The 21,776-nt window shown below is 33.7% G+C and overlaps 1 protein-coding gene across 14 annotated transcripts in view; it reads left to right on the top strand.

Annotated features, from left to right (window-relative positions):
- Positions 1-21,776, top strand: part of PARD3 (par-3 family cell polarity regulator) — a 609,985-nt gene that overhangs the window by 347,333 nt on the left and 240,876 nt on the right. For 8 of the 14 annotated variants that reach the window (XM_033105850.1, XM_033105846.1, XM_033105844.1 and 5 more), the window contains 5 exons: positions 8,442-8,567; positions 9,692-10,074; positions 13,937-14,076; positions 17,341-17,469; positions 19,781-19,819. In XM_033105850.1, the coding sequence (XP_032961741.1) occupies positions 8,442-8,567; positions 9,692-10,074; positions 13,937-14,076; positions 17,341-17,469; positions 19,781-19,819 (817 nt within the window). The remainder of the gene's footprint in view (positions 1-8,441; positions 8,568-9,691; positions 10,075-13,936; positions 14,077-17,340; positions 17,470-19,780; positions 19,820-21,776) is intronic. The other 6 variants (XM_033105853.1, XM_033105852.1, XM_033105847.1 and 3 more) reach the window with 1 other exon arrangement.

Genomic DNA, 21,776 nt, shown 5'->3' with positions numbered 1-21,776 from the left:
TGTACCCCTATGTTCATTGTAGCATTGTTCACAGTGGCCAAGACATGGAAACAACCGAAGTGTCATTTGATGGATGATTGGTAAAGAAGATGTGGTGTTGAATATTACTCAGCCATAAAGAAAGATGAAATACTGCCATTTGCGGCAACATGGATGGTTTTGAGATTATCATGCTAAGCGAAAAAAGTCAGACAAAAAGTCAAAACCATATGATTTCACTCATGTGGGATATAAAACTGAATGCAACAAATGTTGACAATCAAACAAAAACTCATAGACACAGATAACGGTTTAGTGGTGATGATCAGATAAGGGGGGGAGGTAGAAGAGGGTAAATGGGGTCAAATATATGGTGATAGAAGGTGATTTAACTTTGGGTTGTGAACACACAATACAATATATAGATGATGTATTATAGAATTTTACACTTGAAACGTACACAAATTTATTTACCAATGTCACCCCAATAAATTTAATAAAATAAAAAGTAAGATATTAAATTGTATACAGAAATAGGAGCTGGGCTTATGAAATTATAAGATTTTATATTTAGTTTTAAAGGGACTTAATGACGAATGGAGAAATATGTTTATAAAACATATCCATGCTGTTTCAAAACAACTTGATACATCTGTGCCACAGGAATTTAGAGGAAGTAGGACTGTTGAATATTGGATACTGTGCAAATCCTCACTAAAGCAATGGCACTTGATCTGTTCCTTGAAGGAAATATAGGAATGATGCTAGTGATATCCTTGAAAGATATTCTTTCTAGAAAGAGAATCCATGAAAGGAAGATGCTACATAAAAATGTACGTAATTGCTTAGAAATAATGAGTCATTGATTGGACACAGAATGTATTGGACGGTGGCACTGGAGAGCTTGTTAGAAAGCACTTTATGAATGCAGTGAGGCTGTATTCAGTAAATAATGGAGAAATTATTGAAGTTTTTCAAGAAATATGATTGTTTTATTTTTTGAGTAACTATTATCCTACTTAGACTTCACAGTCTATCTTATAAAAGATATTGTAAATCTTTCCCCTATGGAAACAAGTGTGGCTAAAGCATATTATTCTTAATAAATTGGCCAGCTTCTCTAGGTCTTTTCTTTAATGGACATTTCCCATCTGTATTCATTCTTCTTTATACTTAAACCTGGGTCCTTGGAATTTGCTTTCACAGTACTTTTTCTTATGCAAATTGTAATTATATATTTGTGTTTATTTTATTAGCAAGTTTTAAAAACACCTAGAATCCACCAGGCACCATTCTCGATCTACGCATATCGTGTATGAGGAATTGACAAACTCTGTATGAAGGGTCTGATATCCAGTATTTTTGGCAGTGTGGGTCACTGAGTTTCTATTGCAGTATTAAATTCTGTCTTTGTAGCACAAAAGCAACCGTAGACAATATATAACTAAATGAGTGTGGCTATGTTCTAATAAAGTTTCATTTACAAAAACTATGGCAGGCCGAATTTTGGCTCATAGGCTATAATTTGCCAGTCCTACCTTAGAGAGCCAAACAAAAATGCCTGCCATCATGGAGTTTACATTCTATTAGGTTGGTGCAAAAGTAATTGTGGTGTTTGCAATTGTTTTTAACCTTTTAAACCACAATTATTTTGCACCAACGTAATAGTATTTTCATGTCTAAAATTCCTTCTCCTCTGTTTCCTGTTCATATTATTTGGGGCGTGGGCAAGAGTCCAAAGCTTTATTTCCACTTACTGGTTGATAAGAAAGCCTCTTTATTGTAACTATATATTATTTCCCACCAACACACGTTCCTAATTCTAAGGAATTCCCAGGAAAAAAGGAAAAACAAAGAAAACTTCATTTAATGTTTTCTGATTAGTAATGTACTCAGTAAAACTCTTCTTCCTAATATCTGATTACCAGTCATGAGACTTAAGGAAAACTCTAGTCTTTAAATAGGGAAACAGCCCCTTGGTAATGGGAGTAGGGGTGTGTGTGTGTGTGTGTGTGTGTGTGTGTGTGTGTGTGTTTGTGTGTGTGTATGTGTATCTAGTTTTCCACTACATACTGGCTTGTGCTGGCAATTGTCTTATTTATTACCTACTTCTCACCTTACTTTTACAAATGTACATCATTTGAATTGTCTGCTTAATTTTATCCTAAATGATTTTTTAACCATTTATCCTTAATTTTATATTTAAATTATTAGGTGAAGGGTCAACAGCAAGCTTTTTAAATTTCTGTATTGAATTTATTTTGCATGACTTTTCTCCCTTGACTTACTTTCTTTCATTTACTGCCCATAAATTCCACTATCCAAGCTGAAAAGATTCACATACCTAAAAGAATATTTTGTAATGTTCAAGATTTGAATTGAAATAAAAGAGACCCTATTGGAAAATATGTTTTCTTGTGATCAGATTATTACAAAAAAATGATTGAAATATAAATGTGTGTGTTTTTTGCATCATAGGTGTACATGTTGAATAATTTCCCTCTCAAATAAAAGCTAAAGTTTTTACAAATCTTTTATTCTGTCTATAAAAATAGGAAGTGTCTGTGGAAGGTCTTGAGAAGTCCTTACTCAATTATTTAGTCAAAATCTGAGCTTCACTCCTCCTCCTAAGATTAGCATGGTTCTAATTATTGTTAGTTGTAACTCTTAGCTTACCTAACCTGTACTTTATTACTTTTTGGTCTCTATATAACACATGAAAAACAAAATGTTCACTTTCTTTTCAGAATTTCTAGTTAGAAATATATTATTTCTATGTGTGAATCAATGACTCACTGACCCCAGGCTAAGGCTTCATGTTACTGGCAGAGGGGTATTAGGAACAGTCCAAGTTTTGAGGCCAGAGATACCTTGGGACAGAACCTGGCTCTGTCTTTTTAGCATGGCCTGGGCAAGTTAGCTTCACTTATCCTCAGTCTTCACATCTGTGGGATGGGACACTCTTATGATTTTGCACAATTTAAAGAAGAAAATACATATAATTATCAAATACATGTAAAATACATTTAGTGTGGTACTTGGTAGTGACAGCTGATAAGAATGATTATTTTCTGTTTTTCTTATCTTCCTGTATGTGTTTTAAAATTCCCTCCTAATTGCTTGGTGGTCTGATTGTTTAGGTTGGTGCTGATTAGATAATAGCAGAAAATAATTATTTTTCTCTTCTCTCATGAATGTAAGATGAAATTTTACAGTTATATCATAAATTTGAGAATCCCAATACACAGTTATTTAGTTAGTTGGGTGGGTATGTTAATGAAGAATACAGCCAATTTAAATTTCATGGAGCTAGCTCAAATGTTAAGAAAAGCTTTCTTTGAGTTTGTATATTTCCATTCACTGTAGAGTTTTAAAATTAAGTATTACCTTTAATAGAAAAAAATATGCTCTCTGAACTTTGAGCACTCAGTTTTAATTTAATTACTTTAGGAAAAAACAATTTAACTGTATTTACTGAATCTGTTGCATTTTGTCTGAAAGTTTTCAATTGTGCATTCTCAGCTGCAGACTGTTGGTTCCAACAAAGGACCGCAATGAATGAATTTGTTTTTGAGAGTCATGTTGTACTTTACATTTAGATAAGTGTTGCTTCTTAATGTAGTATATGATGCCTGTCATTTCTCCCCTAATCTGAAGGCATTCTCTATTTTTATTTACCTTTAGTTTTGCTCTAATTCATCTTATCCATTAAAATTTTTTTAAGAATCAAGATTTTATTTTAACTTGGAATTCCTCTAAGCTTTTTCATGAGTGTGTCCACCAAGATGGTGGCCGTAGTTCTCAGGGATCAAATGTAGGTCACTGCCGGTCCCTCCTGTTGAGTACTCAGCGAGGTGAGAGGGCCTGGTTGATGAGATCCATTCTGCCCCTTCCTACTCTGACTTCACTACTGTTGTGGTGTTTATACTGTGTCAGCTTTTATTAAGATGAATTATTACCATTTTCATACAGCTGGGTGGCAGTTGTGGGAATTTGCATTATCAAAGCAAAACTCAGACTTGCTCAGCCAATTTAGATGTCAATAAAACATTCGTTACTTATTTTCAGTTTTATCATTCATTGTAGTTTATACTTAGAAATGAAAATGCTAACATGTGTAACTGAGTTTGTTTTAATTAAGTATATAATTAGGCTAATGAACCTTGTAAAAAAGTAGTGGTGCAATCCTTAATATAATCTAAGCAGTTAAATTTTTAATTATGCATCAAAAATCATGTACCGAGATGCAGTATTTCAATGGCTTCTTTTCCGTGATTGTATACTCCTTTTCCTGTTTTGGTGTTTTTTTCTTTTGTTTTTGTAAGAAACATTATTCAAAAACCACGAGGAAAGGCTTAAAAGAAGTATGTGTATTTACAATTTTTTACTTGAAAATTATTCGTAAGTGAGATTTGTACATAGTGGACATAGTAAATCTCCCCACACTCCCACCTTTTGAAAAGGAATAGAAAGCAGTGGAAGATGAGTATGTTTGGGGACATTTCAGATTTATGAGAAAAAGAATCCATTTGTTCAAAAAAGCATATGTGCCACATAGGGTTTACATTAGATTTACACAGGCGGTCAGGGAGGTTGTGTTTAACATCCCCTGAAACCCTACAGAAACATCTTCATAACTCTGCTGTGCCACGTTAATCAGCGCACCAAGTGTTTTCTCCTACGTCTGTCAGCACAGCCCGTCTCTGTGGTTGGTTCTGCTCCTGGACTGTCCCCCCAAGCAGAGCTCACCCAGCTCCTCTTTTCCCTTTCCCCTGCGTTTTTTTTTTTTTTTTTCCAATCTTTTTGCAAAGTGGTTTCTTCTTCTGATGGAAAATGGTTGCCCCTAATAAGGAATCCTGGTACTAAAGAAGAAAACTATTCTCTATTCCAGCATATTGACATACCAAAATATTCTGAAGTTCATTACCTTCAGTTATTTTCTCTATGTAAAAGTGTTACAGGAACCACACCACCATAGACAGTCAATTCTTTATTACTTTAGAACAAATTTTAGTTGGTGGTTGAATTTGTACAGTAAATGCCCCCAATTTGTTTTTGATTATACTATTTGAGATGTCTTTTAATTGCACGTAGGAGGTATAGAAATATATCTGCTTGCACACACATTTTTCAGGAAGATGAAAGGATCTGTTATTACTTTCTGTTGATTTCCCTTCAGAGGGCACTTTTCATTCTCAGTCCAGCTGTTATGTTATCAGTTCAATTTTCTTGTGAAGTTTTTTGATAGCTCATTCCCATTCCTTTTGTAATCATTTTCACCTAGTGAAGCAAATGAGATAATTTTGCAGATTGTACCACTTTACTTTTAAATTAATCCATTCTTTTTGAGAGAATGATTTCTAATAATGTGGTCAAGTACTTAGAAATCAGCAGGCTACTAACTTCTCCTTAATTCAGTCTGTTTCATTGATTCCCTGATCACTTGCCTTGTCACTCAGGGTGAAATTCTTCCTCTTCTGCTCCCCTCCCTCTCCCCCATTAGTTCTCTTGTCTCTAGTGTTGAGAAATAGGATTCTGAGATTTTTACCCCTATTTTAAAGTTAGAGTCTAAAGCCTCATTTAACAAACCTGTTATATTTAAGTGTGGCAGGTTATTTATCATTTGTTTCATTTTTTACTATATGTTAGGATTACTGATGTATTTGGCCATATATAAGGGCTTATTCAGAAAGACAAGCCATTCAATAATGAAGCATGTCATGTTTTTTTGCTTTGGATTATCATTCTAGAATGATTCCCAGAAAGAAAAAGTAAATTTAAAAAAGAAAATGATTATCTAAATGAATATAAATCTATAGACTCATTCATCTGAAAAGTATTGATGCCACTTGTAGAATTAAATTACAGATTTCCGAGTTATATTATTTTAAATTGCTATGAATACTAAAAGGATCTATCAGGGATAAATTTATATATTTAAATTATTAGTTAACTGCTAAGAATTTTGATTAAACGTAGTCTATGTATTTCTCTAAATATTCTGTGGGCTATTTTCAATACACAAAATGCTTTAGATTATATAAGAATATAATAATTTTATTACTCCCTTTAGGTTGTAAAATGTTGTAACTATATTGAGAAATATTCATGATTTCACCGATTAAAACATTAGCTGGGTGACTCTGCATAGGACGTATTTTACTGCAGGGACAGAATGCATTCACTTTAAAAAGATATTCTTGGTCTGCAGAGGCAGCTTTTAGCAAGCAGCGTGGCACCACATGTGTGGTTATGTTATGATAGCCTGTGGGTAGCTGAGTCATCTTTGCCTTTACGCTGTCCTTTTACATGGATGCTTTGATAGTAAAGTGGCCAAATGTCTTTTACTTATTCCAGTATTATCAGTAACTGATTTAATTTGGTTTCTCAAATTATTTTGTCCCATTTAACAGAGTCATAGCTATATCTTAATAATTGATTCCTCTGATAGAACACTTTGTTCAGTTGCACATAGACACAAATTTTAAAAATAGGGAAGCATAGGGAGCTAGATTGTGGCCCTAATGACCTTTTAAGAATAACTTAGTTATTGGTGTAGCATATTATGGAATCTCTTCCTTCTAAATATAGACCCAGACAGTTAAATTGCTCCTGCAGCTATGTCAGTTTAGTTTATTCTTTGAGCTCAGAGAATTTTTATATTTATTTAGTTCAAATATATGGTAATAAGTAACTAAAAATTACCTACATAATATTGTTCTCACCAGTCCCTGAGATTTTTAGACTCTTACTAGTAGATAATAAATCCTCAAATGGTAAAATTACAAAGGACGATTTCAATATCTAATTATTCTTATAAGTTTGTAGACTTGACCGTGCTAAAACTCAGTGCCTCTTTGCTGTATTTAATAATAAAAATTAGAATGAAATTAAATGATGACTCTATAAATATTTATGAAAGAAATAAGATTAAACTGCAAAATAACAAGTGAAAAAGGACCTTTGCCTCAATTCAATTTATTTCAGTTCAGTCATATATTTAGTATAAATGACACCTTCATGAAAAAAAGGATCTGAATCTAAATTTCATTTCACTTGTATTTTGTAAAAAGCATATCAGAATTATGAGACTTGTTTGCCTCAGCTAAACTCAATCATCCGTTCATTCAGTTGTCATTTATCAAGATCTTACTACTAGCTAAGTGCTTCAGCATGGAAGGCTGAACCTCATCTTCTCTATCTTCCAGGAGCTTACAATGCAATAGTAGAGGTAAGGTGTGTCTATCAGTAACAATAACAGGGGAGTGAGGTAAATGGCCACAGAACAGATGACAACAATTACTGTAAAAGAAGAAACTGTTTGGATATTGGTCCACTGGAAAGCATATATAGGGCACTGCAAATTGTATGTATGACATTGGAAAATACTATATACAGGCTGTTGAAAATTATGGTATCTTCAGCTTTAATTTATGCAGGATTTGAAATTATAGTATCTATATGGACATTTTTCCCCCTCTAAATATTAGGATTATGAAAGAGGTTGCAAAGTTTGGAGGGGTCAAAAATAAGTTTAGAAAAATTTTGTCATGATTGTGATACAGAATTCATGCCAACCATCAAGTAAATCACAGTATTAGAACTAGGTAAAGATTCCTGTTCCTTACACTGTGATTATAAAAGGTGTTTGCTGTTTGTCCCTGAGAGTGAAGAATATCCTTCCTGTCAGTCAAGTAGTGTTCTAGACCAAGTACACTAGTAATTTTTACTTTTTCTTCTCCATATTGGTCTCTACAAGTTCATTCAGGTTTTTCTTTCAACCTGAAGTTGAGTACGCAGAAGAGATGAATGGTAACTGGCATGATTTGAATCTGTCACTGGTTTTCTGCGGTTTTTGTTTAAGTGGGAATAATGGCAACAAATTACTTACTTTTGGGAGATCTAACAAGTTTTGAAATTCAGAATATTAGGCATTATTAAATTCAGATGCCAAGAATGGCAACTCTTCTTTTTTGAAATCTTCCCTAGTTTGCTTCTCTTAATGTACAATGCGCTGAGGTGGCCTTTCTGCCTTACCTTTACTTTCATGGAAAGAAGTGAGTTGCTATCAGCAGTGTACCAGCTGGCTGAAAACAGAAAACTATCTGAGCTCTTTACAAATATATGTTCATCCATGCTCCACACTGTGATATCCACTGAGCCATCAGGCAAGCTCTGTTTGAAGCATTTTTAAGCATAGAGAGAAGTATATGGTTTGTTTCAGAAACGTAATGCTGACAAGCCAGAAACAATTTCGTGTATGTTTTGAGGGATCCATTTTTGCACATCATTTACACTGTTTTGATTTTTGTGTGGTGCTATTTTAAAAATGTATAAATAGCGATTTAGTTCACCCGTTTATTAGGAAGTCTTTGTAAATATAAAACCGGCAATAAAGCAGTAGGGCATTGTGCATGGTGGGAATATTACATGTGTAATGATTTGCATTCTTAATGTTCCAGAACCCTGGGGTTATTAGTAAAACGATTGGAGAAAGGTGGTAAAGCTGAACAAGAAAACCTTTTTCATGAGAACGATTGCATTGTCAGGATTAATGATGGCGACCTTCGAAACAGAAGATTTGAACAGTAAGTGTGTGCCTGTGACACTGCTGTGCTCTCATGCTTTTGGCGTGATCGAGTGCGGGCAGTTGAAATGCTTCCCACAACATGTCTGTGATCTCTGTCTTCATACTGGAGAGGAGTGTTTTCTGCCATTATCTAGCTTTTAAACATTTAATGAAACTCCAGGTAATTACTACCATTAGACTATATTTCAAAATGCTCTGTAATTGGTAGAGTGCTTCTTAAAATATTATGGGCTCAATTTAGGCTTTACAGTTTTGCTACTTTCTCACCTTTTGGAAAGTTCACCAGGATGCTAGCTTGTATTATAATATACTTGAACTCACATTTCCAACTTTGTTGTATATATTGTCTCTCAGTACAAGTAAGCACACAGAGCTCTTTTGAACCATAGTGTTGTGATCTGCTCAGACTTTCTGTATTGTGATTCAGGTCCTATTCAATTAAAAAGCTAAAAGTTGTCCGGTTCTTATAAAACAAGGCAAGAGTGAGCAGACATCATAAGGACTACGGAACCAGAAAGAGATGGAGCAGCTTCTCTGGCTGCTTATGGAATAATAGCGTTGGGCCAACAACGTGTAACATTCTGAGTCATTGAGGCAGCGTGGGTGTTCTTGAGATTTTTGTACACACAGACTTGAATTAATTTTGCCCATCAATAATGAGTAGAGGCTTTCTATTGTTTTCTAAGTATATTTATAGTAGATTTATTTCTCCCAAAACTCAAATGGTCCATATGTAAGGAACTATTTTATAATTTTTAAAAGCGATGTTGGGTAATGTAGAGAGAAGGTTGTATTTAATTTCTGTTAATAAAGACATTAATACCTCTGTTGTGCTTAAAATCATTATTTAATGATTTACAGTGGAGAGCACAGTATTTTACCTGTGGTTGTGATAATTTTGTCATTTCTATGTAGAGAAAGAGAAATTTGTATTTGGACCAACAGCTCTGCTTTTATCAGTGCTTGCAAACTTGATTGATAAATGGGATATTAAAATTTTGTTTTTCAGTTTCAACAAAGTCTGTCAGTTCTTGCTGCTTAATTAATATCCTCAGTTAAGCTCATAATATCTTCTGGTCTGCCAGTCTTAATTTGCTAATTTCCCATCTTTCTCAAACCCAGAGCACAGCACATGTTTCGCCAGGCCATGCGTACACCCATCATTTGGTTCCATGTGGTTCCTGCAGCAAATAAGGAGCAGTATGAACAACTCTCCCAAAGTGAGAAGAACAATTACTATTCAAGCCGCTTCAGCCCTGACAGTCAGTATCCTGATAACAGAGGTGTGAACAGTACAGGGCTTCACGCTTTGCAGAGAGTGCCCCGGGTGGCCCACCCGGCGGAGCACATCGACCCTCACCCACGACTACCTCACAGCACACAGCCCTCCGGGAAACCGCCGTCCGCGCCAGCCCCAGCGCCACAGAGTGTATTTAGTACAAATATAAGCAGTGGTTATAACACCAAAAAAATAGGCAAGAGACTTAATATCCAGCTTAAGAAAGGTACGGCCTATCTTGTTTTTGTTTGATGAAATTCATTGTAAAAGTCAGTCCCCTAATCCAGAGCGCCTTAAGTTTCATCCCATTTTGTCAAAGAAATGATGTGCTACTATCTTGTTTTAAAAAGTATTTAAAAATGCATTTTTTATGTTTTTCAGATTCATTTGGCTATGTAAAAATTAAAATGTTCAGAGAATAAGGCTTTAAAAACTAAGTTTACCTGATGAAGGTAGCCGTTCCTACTGAAGTAAAATTATTAACAGCAAAGGAAAATGGTTTCAGGATGTAACATTTAAACCCAAAACAACAGTGAGGATTTGACTGTTTTGATTGGCCCACTTGATGTCCAAATACAGCCCTCAAAGAGGACTTTGGAGGTCTTCCATTTCAACCTCATTATTTTGGTGGTGGGAAGTGATTGATTCCTTTGAGTGGCTCCTGGTAGAATGTAGAAAAGCTAGGCCATTGTTCCAGAAGATTACATTGTGTCCCTTCCTTAACGTGACAAGGGACATTGTAATGGGCCTTGCTAAGTCTTTATTGCATCCACTGTACATCACTTTATTTCTTTAACTATCCCCTTCCCATAGACGATAGATCCTTGTGTACAGGAAGCATAGTTTTCCATTTTGGCCTCTTCCATGACTCAGACCCAATGCTAGACTTGATTTTCTGATTTCCAACTGCTGTCCTCTCCTGGCACTGAGATACACTTTTGCTATTAATCATCTATTTTACTTGATCATTTTGATATATTTTTAAATCGTGTCTTTCATAATGATGTCATTGTAAGAATATTTCTCTTTTTATGAGCTCAACCAGTTCCCACAGTGAGATGGAAATGAATTCAAGAGAGGTTTAGTGATTTCCTCAAGTCACGTGGCTGCTGTTGGCAGCAGATTCTTACTAGAACATATTCCATATCCTGACATTTAGACCATTTTCTTTCCATTTGGGGTAGAATGGAAAGTTTACAAGTTTACAAGCTTGTAAACTCTGAGATTCCTATTTCCTTTCTAAACAATATTCTTACATTGAACTTTATGTGAACCACACGTTCCTTATTTCTGGTTCCTCACTTTTAAGGTCCACATACTTGGTTGACGGGATCAGAAATTGACAGCTTTAGTCCACTTTTGAAACCCATTACAAATACAGAGTCATAGCAGCGTAAACCCCTTTTAGCTCTGTTAATTCCTAATGAGCGAAATATCAGATTTCTTTCTTCCTTTTTCTTTACTGAGGCCCTAGTTTTTAAGCAAAAACATATTAAGAACCACAAATAGAGTTGTATAAAAGATAAAAATCTGTTTGGAGTTTCTCAACAAAGGAAAAATATTTTACTTGGCTATTGTCATAAAAATATTAGTTCATAAGTATCTTTGTTCTTTTACATAGGTACAGGCATATTTAATTTACTACAGTTTTTGACACAATTATTTTAGCAACTTATGCTGCAATGTAAACTTTTTAAATGAAGTGAAATTTTATTTGCCATTAAAAGAATCATTGTTTTGAATATAGAAACTAACATTTTTAACAGCGTTTGAAAAGCTATGATTACATTTTACACAAGCTAATTTAGAAAGACTGTACTCAACATAAGAAATATAGAAACAATGATTTTCTTTTAAACATTTTTCTGATCTTGAGTAATCTAAATGATATATAGAGTCTCAGAGGTCTATCTTGATTTTAATTTATTGACTGTGAGAATGGATGACAAAAGGTAGAAACTGCCTGTGCTTTTTTGACAGTACTTATAAATATTATATAAAAATATACTGAAGAATACTAGTTGTCTTTGATCAGTACTAAATACAGCCATTTTAGTAATGACTGGATGAGAATTGAACAAGTTTTCATTGTAGTTAACATAATAGTTTCCCCAATTATGTTACATTTAACATTTTTAATGAAGTACATAAAAATATAGGGTATGTCAGTATTAAATTTTAAATTGAGTTCAAAGTGAACTGATATACTTTGACAGAAGCTCTTCATAAACTGAGATCAGTTCTAAGTACTTAAAAAGAGAAGCCTTCATTATAATGATTCTTTGGCATAATTTTGGAACTATGTCATATAACATTACAAAATACAGTAGCTCGTATGTACTTGCTTCCATAATTATGATTTCTTAATATTTATTGCCATTTTGGCATTCTCAAATACTCTGCTCTTTTGTAGAAATTAGCTTTTTAAATAAAGTTAGAGGAGAAGGTCAGTAATCTGTTTCAGTCAGTGCAAAATGTTTTGTTGGCTTTGTTAAATGAAAATTGATATCTATTTATCTTTCTTTTAAAGGTCATTGCGTGAACTTTGAGCTTACAGATTTAGGGGTTACTGCTGATATTTTAATAATATGAAGGTCCATATAGCAGTTTTTATAGTTCATACAAATTAATATTTCAAAAGGAGAATAATTTAGAATTCTCTCTTAATAAATGTTATTGCAAGTCGTTAGAGTTTCATGAAAGCACAGAGACATATGGAAAAGTCCCAGCAGAATAATTAGGAAAATTTCATACAGACAATATGCCATTCAAGTCTTCACTCAGAAGATTTCAGTCCAGCACCTTTATGTGACTTTAGACTTGCAGGAAATGAATGTTTTGTTTGAACTTGAGAATATTTACAGTAGGTTTTGTTATAGTTGTAATTATTGAGTGTTTTCTTCATTTCTACTTTGTTTATTCTTTAACCCACTTTTTCATGTTTATTTGCCTATATTTGTTTGTTGGCTTATACCATTCTACTCTTGCTTATAGTTTTGTACTGAGTGCTGCATCAAATTAATGTATTCTTCTTTAGATTTTTTGCTTTTACATATCTCTTTATTCTTCTCATAATGGGCAAGTATTTGTCCTAATACCATTTTAACTGAAATGGAACCTGATATCTTAAGTTTTTAAAAAGCTCTAGTAGAAATTAATCATTATTAGAAGTGTTATAAAAATTCCGTGATTCATTACAAATTTGTCATTATCTTCACATTTTTTCTTGGCTCATTTTGGCTTATTGCATGTTGGTTCTAGTGGCATATAACCTTTTTCTACACTGTGTTAAGTGTATGAGAGTGCCTGTCAAGAAAGCTGCCAACGAACTTAGAATTTAAATTAAACAAACCAGCACAGTAATTTATAAATGCCTCATTAATTTCAGTACCTATAAATGTGATATGATGATCCTCAGGCCTGGTAGCTATGATCTGTGATGGGTTCCTCACTGGGTAATTTGCTCTTCCCCTTCTAACTCTCCTAAATCTGACCATGTATATTTCTCAAAAAATATAAATCTGAACATGTATATTTTTTGAGAAATATTCATGGTCAGATTTAGGAGAGTTAGAAGAGAACTAGGCAAAGGTAATATGGTTCATCCTGTCAGTGAGTTGCTGTGACTATTTTTCATCTTCCGGAATATTTTCTCTTCATTTTCTCCACCACCTACCTGTCAAATTTAGATACCATTATTGTACAATAATAGCTGCTATTTGAGATACCATGGGTTTTAACAGAACTTTTTCGTATAGAGAATTAATTTTTATAATCAAAGATTTAGACATTTAAAAACTTTTAGCAAGCACGTTTGTATATCTGTATATTACCTTTCATCTATCTGTCTTTGAGTAGATTCCCATTTCTTCTCAGACTAATGAATTTTGATAATTAAACCTTTCAGAACTTAGTCTATTTTGAAAAATCTATTACAACTTATATTAAAAGAAATGTAGGCCATTGTGAAAGTTGCAAAATGTCAAGTTGATAGTAGAAAGTAATAACAAATCTTTTATGTATGATACACCTATAAAGTTCAAGATGTCTCATTGTATTTACTAAATTTTTTTCTGCTACATATTTAGGTACAGAAGGTTTGGGATTCAGCATCACTTCCCGAGATGTAACAATAGGTGGCTCAGCTCCAATTTACGTGAAAAACATCCTCCCTAGAGGGGCTGCCATCCAAGATGGCCGACTTAAGGCAGGAGATCGACTTATAGAGGTAAGTGACTTCTCTAAGTCAGAAGTTCCATAATTCTTGAGAAGTTATTCTTTTTAATATTTTCATAAAATGTGAAACTAAATTATCTATTTTAGTGGAAGTGTACATCATAAAACAATGTGTTTCTGCTTTACTTTTATATTTTCCAAGTTGTGTGATAAGAAATATCGTTTTGTTTAGAGTACTTACATTTTGAGTTACTCAGACATTTGGTTTATGAGATAACATTTTGTTATTATTTAAGTACAGTGTCTATTAGGTTATATTTCTAGATGGGTTTAAATTTATGTCTGGCAATATAAAACTGTTATCTACTTTGTAATCTGAACTGAGACAAATGAAATAAGTGAAAACAGTGTGTCTTGATGAGAGGAACAAGGAAATTTTCAAATGGCAGCTTGGAACATGAATTGAGACATAAAAATCAAATGTCAGAATAAAAGAAATAGTTTTCCAAAATTTCCTTTCTTTAACTCATGAGTTTCCGTTCATTGGCCTTTGATGCTATCTTTGACATACATAAACATACAGAATTTCTATTTGTGTGAATTTTTGTGCATACGGAAATAAAGGGGAGAAGTATTGAGAAAAAATATGCTTTATTAGCCTTTTTTTTAGTGTTTTCATCAGAAAGACGTAGTCTGTATTCTTAGCAGCAGGTAGTTTCCTAATTACTATTAGGTTGATGCAAAAGTAATCACGGTTTTTTACAGTTATTTTTAACCTTTTAAACCGCAACTACTTTTGCACTAACCTAATAGCTAGTATTCAAATTCTAATGTTAACTTTTATGACATTATCCTCTTTCCTTTACTTGTAGTTTCATACATTGTTTTGAACTCTGCAGATTGAGCTCTCCTAAAGATTTCTTGAAAAGTGATAGAGCCAAGGAGTAACTTCCAGATTTTGTCCGCGTCTACGTTTTGGGCCTAGATGTCTTAAATCGTACTTCTTTCCTTTTTGTTTTGTTCACGTGACAGCATTTTTTAAAGGGCCACTGCTAGAGGCTAAATATAAGGAAAGATTTGAGTATAAATTATATCTAAGGTGTTGTTTCTGGAAAGGGTCACCTGTCCTTGGGGTTTAAAGTGAGTACAGTTGACCCTTGAACAATGGGGGTCGGTAGGGTGCACTCTCCCCCACCCCCATTCAGTTGAAAATCCCAGTATAAAATTTTGACTCTGTAAAAACTTAGCTACTGATAGCTTACTGTTGATCAGAAGCCTTACTGATAACATAGTCGATTAACACATATTTTGCATGTTATTTTATTATATGCTGTATTCTTATAGCAAAGCAAGCTAGACAAAAAAAGTTATTAAGAAAACCAGAAGGAAGAGAAAATACATTTACAGTACTGTACATATTTATTGAAAAATATCTGTGTGTAAGTGGACCTGCGCAGTTTAAACCCATGTTGGTCAAGGGCCAACTGCAGTTATTATTCCAAATTTGTAGTTGTAGCTTGTTTCACTCAGTAAGAGTCTCAGCTGTGATTTGAATCTTTGTCTCTAAGTCCAAAATCTTTGCCTCTGTCCTTTTGTCCCAGATCTCCTCCTCTCCCTGCATCCCAAGTCCCCCACCTTCTTTCTTTCTAAAGGAAATCACTTTACTTTTGAGTCTTTCTTTCATCACATAATTGCTTTACTTTCAATATATCATAAAGACTTGTCTTCCTTTTTGAGCCATGGGAAGGGCCTGCAACCTGTATTTCTTCACAGTTAGGCTTTATTTTCTATAGCTATCAACACGCTTAAAACTGAAACTACATTTTCACTTGTTTTAAATCTGACTATCTGGATCTGTAGTTATAGCTATAGCAATATCAACATTTCTGTGGCAGTTTTTCTGAGTATCTGGATATCTGTAAGCATACATTATAAAAAAAAATCAAGTGACTTTTTAATTATTATTGAGAACTTTTTTGCTTTCTCTGAACATGTTATTACTTATCTGTTTTCTGCAATCCCTTAATAGTAGTATATTGAGTTATATAAAATGGTCTTCAGCAGAGGGGGAAGGGTTCCAAAACATATTCTAACTACAGGAAGATTTTGATATTACAATTTAAATAATATACCTAATTGCCTTAGATAAAATGTTATTTTTATTTAAAGAAAATAATATAGTATATGTATATGTATGTGTGTGTGTGTGTGTGTGTGTGTGTGCATATATATGTATATATATCTATATATTTTTTTAATTTTTATTGGGGGACAGTGTGTTTCTCCGTTGTCCTTCAATCTGGTTGTGGAGGGCGTAGCTCAGCTCCAAGTCCAGTCGCCATTTTCAATCTTTAGTTGCAGGGGGCATAGCCTACCATCCCATGTGGGAATTGAACCAGGGAACCTTGTTGTTGAGAGCTCATGCTTTAACCAAATGAACCATTCGGCTGCCCCTCTGGGTGCTCAGCAGCAGCTTGTTTTCTTCAATCTAATTGTGGAGGGCGCAGCTCACTGGCCCATGTGGGATTCGAACCGGCAGCCCTGTTGTTGAGAGTCAGTGCTCTAACCACCTGAGCCATACGGCTGCCCCTAGAATACTTTTTAAAAGCAACTTCCACTCTCATTTCTGTTGAATATGTAGTGCTTTCTGATGATATTATACTTTCTACAAGATAAAAATGATGAGATTCCCCAGGAATTGGTTGTTTCAAATCCCCTTTTTTCCTGGTAGAATTCTCTTAAAACATTGAAAGATATTAAGATAAAATATTGCTATCCCTGCAAAAATGTTATGATTAGTTTGTAGAGATTCTTCTTTAATGTTTGTTTGCCTTTTTGGGATAAATGATTATCTTCATAATTTTTAGTACAATTTCATTTAAAGTTAAAATATTTAAACCAAAATATTTTTTAGTGTGTTTTCACTACCCACTGTAAAAGCCACACTTTTTATTCGATGTAAGAAAACCTATGTTACACAAAGCCATTAAGATATCTCAGTTAAGAGCTATAAAGTTTTGTGTTAACTTGACATTTTAAGTATATTTGCTTATTACTCGTTACTTGTTAATGCTCTGGTGGCTGTAGCTTTTGGTTTATTGATGAGCCCAGAAAGATTTACTACTTCCTGTCTCACTTCTAGATACCTGGGCTGCATTTCCTTATTAGCCACAGTGGCCTGGTGGTTCTCAGATCATGCAGAATTTACCACGAAATGAGTTATGTTTCAGAGCAGACACGATCGGTTCTAGAATGTGTGTCTTTTCTTCTATCTGTTTGCACAGAATTGTGGCTCAAAACTTTTTATTTGTTTTAGGTAAATGGAGTAGACTTAGCAGGCAAATCCCAAGAGGAAGTTGTTTCCCTGTTGAGAAGCACCAAGATGGAAGGGACTGTGAGCCTTCTGGTCTTTCGCCAAGAAGATGCCTTCCACCCAAGGGAACTGGTGTGTAAATGTAGAGCAGATGAAACTTTTCTGATGCACGTGTGCCAGGGATCTGGGTTAGGTACCTGATGGCTAATGTTTATTGAGACATTTTCTAAGCAGTTTCTCTATTCTATATGTCTTTCAACCTTTACTTAATACAAGCATTCTTTTCTCATATTTCCTTAATTTTGGAAATAGATATTCATAATGTTGAATGTAGGAGTATTTCAAAATCAAATTGCTGGGATATTTTCTAGGACAGCAAATGTTTATTACTGAATGCTTTCAGATGGACTGATTGAATACAGACACATCGATTAATTCATAACTGTCACTTCAAAGGCTGTTGTTGAAAGCTTGCCATATTCTCTACTACATATGACAAATCTTCATATTTCAGATTTTCATAGTACATGTAGCTAAGCCAAATAAAGATGCATGATTGTTGTATGAAAAGGAGTACCTTAATTAAATGTTATTATTGAAAATAAAGAGACCTGAGTGGCAGTAAGCCCATGGCCATTAATTACTAATATAAACATTTGGAATGACAGATGAAATGGAAAGCCATTTGTTTTGCAAATTATTTTACTTTTTATACATACAGGTATCTCAATATAGCTAAATATTAGATAGGGTATTTCCATATATTGGAGTGAAGGAAATATGCATATTAAGTTGACATAGTTCTGAGTGTTTTTCTGCAAAAAGCGGTTTCATTTATATATAACTGAAGGGATCACCTTTATCTTTTGATTTGGTGTGAAGATTGTTTTACTTCAAGTACAAGTGGTATTTTAAATAATTCAAAAACTGATTCTAGTTGGGTCGTTTTATAACATTTGACATCTCTTTCAGCTACTTTTATCTTTATCTGAAAAACAGTTAATCTGTATATACTAGAGTGGCAAGGCTTTAGGGGCACAGTTCCCAAATTTGTCCTATAGCTCTTAGGCTAATTCTTCAAGTATGAATGCGTCATGGTTAATAAAATGTTCCTTTTATTATAAACCAGATAAATTTTAGTTGTAGGAATATCCCATCCCTTGGTTAAAAACAGATCTAAAATTTACTGCGATTTCGTTGAAATTTTAGATTTTGATAAAGCTGAAAAGTAAACACTTGCATTTTAAGTAGATTTTGAAAAATAATAGAAAACTTTGTATTTCTATTTTAAAATAATTAATGCATTATTTCTCATTCAATTGAGTTTTCTTTTCCCCCTACTGTTATCCAATTTTGTGCTTAAAATGCCACCTGATCCTAAATCTGGAGATGTCTCTATTAAATTGTAAATTAGCACTTACAAAAACAACAACCAAGCTTTAGATAGGATTTGATGGAGGTTTCATTCTTCCCCAGTATATCTGAGCCTGGCTGGGTAATGGCATTATTCGATTGCCAAAGCTTACACACTGCTCTTAAGCAGCCTTTCCAGAGTTAGTGCCAACATACAGCCAGCTTAGGGTTATTCAGGTTCTTCTTGTCCAATTTTGATCTTCCAGGCTTCTGTCTTCCCCTTCTGCTGCCTACTTTTTTTTTTCTTGGTTATTTAATTTATTGCTTGTGAGATTTTCATTAAGGAGTGAGCCAGTAGGCCGTCAGTCTGTTATTCATGTTGCAGCTGCTTTTCAAGATTTAAAAGACTGAAATTCTGAAAACTTAAAGGGGGCATGTAAAGTGATGTTTGAATCCAATTCACAAAACTCTTTTCCTCTGTTTGCGGTGTCTGCATTTAAATTCTGCGTCTGAAATGAAATACTTTTATCAATATGTGTCTTTTTTTATAAATCAACCGTATAACTATCTATGTCTTTAAAGCAATTCTGTAAATAGGTGAAAAAAATCACATTTCAAACCTATGTAATATTTTATGATATAATACTTGTGCATAGTATATTTTATAGTATAATACAGCTAGACTGTTATTATCTAATCTAGCTATCAAATTATAATATACCTTATAACTTAGACTTAGTTGGGAAAATTTTTAAAGAATTAGAAGCAGTGCTATGAATAGAAAAGCAGTTAGTTGAGATTTGTTTTCCTCCAAATAATAATTTCATGATGTACTATGAACGAGCAAGTAAAAAGTTACATCTAGGAAAATTTCTTAAAACACACACACACATCCACACAAGATAGTGTAACCACAGCAGGGAAAAGTTTGGAAGGCAGGGTAACACATCAGCCAGAATATAATCACCCTCTACATGTTTTGTGGATTTTAAGAACCACCAAAATTTCTTTTAAAGTAAAGCTTTGTGTCCCTGTGTGTTGAAGATGGCTTTGGTCAGTCTGTATTTATGTTTTTCTTCAATTCTTCTAGAATGCAGAGCCAAGCCAGATGCAGATTCCAAAAGAAACGGTAAGAGTTTTGTCTTTTGTAGGATGCAGAGATGTTGAAAAAATAAATGGAACTACTTACTAATTAACTATTAAGTTAACTTGTCCTCCCTTTTCCTGGCTCATAATAGATATTACATATATTTATTAAGTTCCAAAGTGGTCTTATCTTAGGTTACTTATTGATACTATCCCAAATACAGAGTATTTCATGATTATTTTTGGGTCAGACAGGGATAAAAAAGAGAGAGAGAGTAGAGTAGTTTTCTGTTACCTGCGTACTAAGAGGGATCAAAAATTGGTGAACTTAGTAGTTTCACATATATGTAAAGGACTCCGTGAGTTGTGAAATGCTGTAAGTGGCTACAAAGTGAAAAAAAAGAAAATGATTCAGGCACAGAAAAAATAGGAAGGGCCAAAACTAAAAGCACAATAAAAATGTATCATAAGCAGGAAAAATAAAATGTCTAATTGAGCTAGAATACTAGTTGTCTTAACTTATAAGTATTTTATTTATTATATGTTATTATAGCATATTATAAGAGAGTGATTTCTCTTAATAAAAGTAAGTACTCCCAGCTTTGATTAAAATGCAAACATAGTTATGCCCTGTTTAGAAGATAACCCTAATACAGACTGGAAATAAAGGAATAAGTTGAGTTCTAGCAGGCAATACTAACATAAAAATAAGAATTGCCATATCAGTCTCTGCGAGCATCATTTTAGTGTGGATGCCCTACATGGGGGAAAAAAGAGAGGGTGTCTATATTGATTCATAATATCTTCTGGTAGAAATTCTAACAGTTAGGACCTATTACACATCAAAAACCATAGCATAAATCATATCATTCCCAAACTCTTGTCAGTAGAAAGAAAATTTAATAAAGCCACATCCACATGGGTGATACTAATACTCATTTTTCGAAAAATTGTCATATTTGGTAGACAAAAAAGGTAAGAATATGAAAAATTTGAATAACATTATTAACAAGTTTGAATTTTTTTTTGCACATTCATAGACAAACCTTGTACCTAAGAAGCAAACAAAATGTTATTTTCAAATATTAATTAATTACAAAGATGGACGACAAATCAGACCTCAGAGGAAAAATAGTAAACAACCCTTGAAACTATTATGTGTTCATAAGTATGGGTTGTAGAAAATTCATAGCCTGAATTTTTTTATTTCTAAAATCAATAGGTTAGTGATAGCTATTTAGAATCTCAATGGTATTTGTGTGTGTGTGTGTGTGTATGGTGGGATGGGTTGAAAGCTGAGGGGAAATTGGACAGATTGATTCTAAAGAATAAGATGGCACAAGAGTGATTTATACTATTTTAAAAGACAATAAGTGACAAAAAGTACTGTAAAACTACAATAAAATAACATGTTGTTATAGGAATAGACAGATCATTTAAACACATTAGTGATGATAGAAACAGATCTGGTGTGTATAAGTATGTGCATGTATGCTAAAAGTGGCATTTCAAAATAGTGGTAAAGGATGTTTTTTTTTTAATGTTTTGAGCAATTGGCCATTCACTTTAAAAAGTTACATTTCTTTTTGTTAACCGTATGCTACAATAAATCCCAGTTGATTATGAAATTATACCTGAAAAAAGTACTAAAAAGTATTAAGAGAAAATACATGAAACTCTTTGCATAGTGAATGTTGTCCAAGCATGAAAAAGCCAAACTGTGATTAGATAATAAATAGATTGATAGATTGTGTGTGTGTGTGTGTGTGTGTGTGTGTGTGTGTGTGTGTGTGTACGTGTACTTGTATAGCAATAACCATAACATGGAATAGTTACAAATTAAATGCTAGATGGGGGAAGCATTTTGCAATGTGATCCTTGGGTAAAGAACTATCCCTTTGTTGTTAGAATCTTAATATCATAGAACTTTTTGGAAAACAGAATGACTTTGCACATAAACTGCATCTGTTAATGCTTACGGCAATCTGAGATGGCACATG

The sequence above is a fragment of the Rhinolophus ferrumequinum genome, chromosome 5 (genome assembly GCF_004115265.2).
Source record: "Rhinolophus ferrumequinum isolate MPI-CBG mRhiFer1 chromosome 5, mRhiFer1_v1.p, whole genome shotgun sequence".
Lineage (NCBI taxonomy): Eukaryota > Metazoa > Chordata > Mammalia > Chiroptera > Rhinolophidae > Rhinolophus > Rhinolophus ferrumequinum.
Note: the sequence above shows the minus strand (reverse complement) of the source record. Positions and strands in the feature narration are given on the sequence as shown.